The 2259-nt window shown below is 46.3% G+C and overlaps 1 protein-coding gene across 9 annotated transcripts in view; it reads right to left on the reverse strand.

Annotated features, from left to right (window-relative positions):
- Positions 1-1671, reverse strand: part of ABCD4 (ATP binding cassette subfamily D member 4) — a 15230-nt gene extending 13559 nt beyond the window's left edge. For 3 of the 9 annotated variants that reach the window (XM_032272949.1, XM_032272948.1, XM_032272947.1), the window contains exons 1-2: positions 1436-1656; positions 854-981 (exon numbers count right to left, since the gene is read on the reverse strand). Coding sequence is in view for 3 of the 9 variants with exons in the window: in XM_032272941.1 (XP_032128832.1) it covers positions 854-981; positions 1436-1469 (162 nt within the window). In the remaining 6 variants the exon portion in view is untranslated. Of the gene's footprint in view, positions 1-853; positions 982-1435 lie in introns of those variants that run through there. The other 6 variants (XM_032272941.1, XM_032272942.1, XR_004266835.1 and 3 more) reach the window with 5 other exon arrangements.
- Between the last annotated feature and the right edge of the window lie 588 nt (positions 1672-2259).

Below are 2259 nucleotides of genomic sequence, written 5' to 3' on the forward strand. Positions count from 1 at the left end.
GAAAGAGTAGGGACATGGGGAGGCGCATCCACTGAAGGTGTTCGTATTATTTTTACTAAAAAAAAAAAAAAAATGGCCACGGTTTGACAAGAAGTGGCTTTCCCCAAGAAAACAGGCAGTACAGCTGGGCAGAGAGCATTAGGCTTGAGTTCTGGCAGAGCCCTGAATCTCATCATTTACCATTTCCAGAGCACCTATATGCTAAACACTAGGGACATTTTGAGCTCACAGTTTAGCCAGAAAACAATTACAAGGGTGTGGGGAGTGTTACAACAGAGGTAAACTCAAGGAATTAGTTAAGTACAGAAAAAAGGCAGAGTTTGGTAGAGGAGACACAAAGGAGAAAGCTGAGGAAGACTTGAAAGAGGTGACAACAGAGGGATCATGAAAAGTGAGCAGGCAGTAGCCTACTGAATGAGGGGTACAGGAGGAGGCCATTCTGCAAGAAAGCACCAGTTCAAAGCCTAGGAGGTATAACATGGTGCCAGAGTGAGTCACAGGCCTCCATCCTGCAGAGGAGGAGCAGCAGCTTTGGCTGCTGAGCCCAGTTTTAATGAGCTTCCTGAAACAAGAGTTCTAGGAAGGAAAGGGGCAATGATCAGTTCTGCTAAATACTGAATTCAACCAGAACCTGTGGCCTGGGCCCAGGAGTTGAAACATCTGAGGAATCAGTCCCAGGTGGGCCAATAGCAAGATCAATGTGCTTAAGGGTAACCATCCCTTTAGTTCCCAGAAAAGGGAGGAAACACACCCCTATAGCTAGCTTCCTGCTTCCTGGAGACTAAGTCCCACTAGACATTACTCTCACACTGGACTGGAGAGGAAAAGACACAGAGAGAGGGAAAGATCTTACCGTGGAGTTCAGAACAATGAGCATGACAGCCAGGAATGTCAGAGTCTTAAACGCTTCCAAGTTTTTGTTTCCCAGGACCCCATAGTACTGACTGGGGATCAAGCCAACCTGGTAGATCACCAATTGCTCTGAAACAAGGGAGGGGAGTAAGAAATCCGCGATGAGGGGTAAAAAGAAGGGAGGCTTCTTCCCCAGTCCCTGCCTCATCAGCATCCCCAAAAGTTGGAAAGGGGCTGGGCACGGTGGCTGACGCCTGTAATCCCAGCACTTTGGAGGCTGAGGCGAGTGTATAACCTGAGGTTGGGAGTTCAAGACCAGCCTGACTAACATGGAGAAACCCCATCTCTACTAAAAACACAAAATTAGCTGGGCATGGTGGTGCATTTCTGTAATCTCAGCTACTCAGGAGGCTGAGGCAGGAGAATCACCTGAACCTGGAGGCGGAGGTTGCAGTGAGCCAAGATTACGCCATTGCACTCCAGCCTGGGCAACAAGAGCAAAACTCCAACTCAAAAAAAAAAAAAAAGAGATTGAAAAGGACCCCAAACCAGGGCTTCCTCTAGCCTGGGCTCACTCACTCACCCAGTAGGGTCAGGCACAAAAGGGTCAGGAACATCAAGGCATTCTGTGATGACCAAGAAGGAAACAAAACCTTCTGTATCTGCAGGAACCGCTGGAGAAACTGCAGATCTAACCTGGGCCTGAAGAGAGGCAGGGAAAAGCCCAAGAGAGTAAGTAAGCCTTAGAGAATGGTTATTAAGCTTATCCACATTGTTCTGTAGAGAGTCCAGGCCAAGTAGAAAAAATGGTTTCCGAATGCTGAAGATGGTAAGCTGGGAACAGACCAAAGATAGAAAGAAAATTATTTGGCCAAGCGTGGTGGCTCATGCCTGTAATCCCAGGATTTTGGGAGGCTGGGGCGAGAGGACTGCTTTGAGGCCAGGAGTTCGAGACCAGCCTGGGCAACATGGTGAAACCCCATCTCTACCAAAAACACAAAATCAGCCAGGGTGTTGGCACACACCTGTAATCCCAGCTACTCGAGAGGCTGAGGCAGGAGAATAGCTTGAACCCAGGAGGCGGAAGTTGCAGTGAGCCGAGATTACGCCACTGCACTCCAGCTTGGGTGACAGAGCGAGACTCCATCTCAAAAAACCAAACAAACAAAACTGTCATTGGCAGATGAGGTGATCATTTACATAGGAAACACAAGCAAATCAATAGACAAACCGTTGGAAATAAACAGAGTTTACTTATGTCGTTAGATATACAAATATCAACAGTGTTTTTCTGTACCAGCAATAATCAATTAGAAAATATAAAGAAAGAAAATAAGATATTGTTTACAAAAGCAAAAAACCTACAGAAAAACTATCAAATATCCAGGATTTAACTTTAAAAAATAT

Source organism: Sapajus apella, unplaced genomic scaffold (genome assembly GCF_009761245.1).
Source record: "Sapajus apella isolate SASKATOON/1434 unplaced genomic scaffold, GSC_monkey_1.0 scaffold1392, whole genome shotgun sequence".
Lineage (NCBI taxonomy): Eukaryota > Metazoa > Chordata > Mammalia > Primates > Cebidae > Sapajus > Sapajus apella.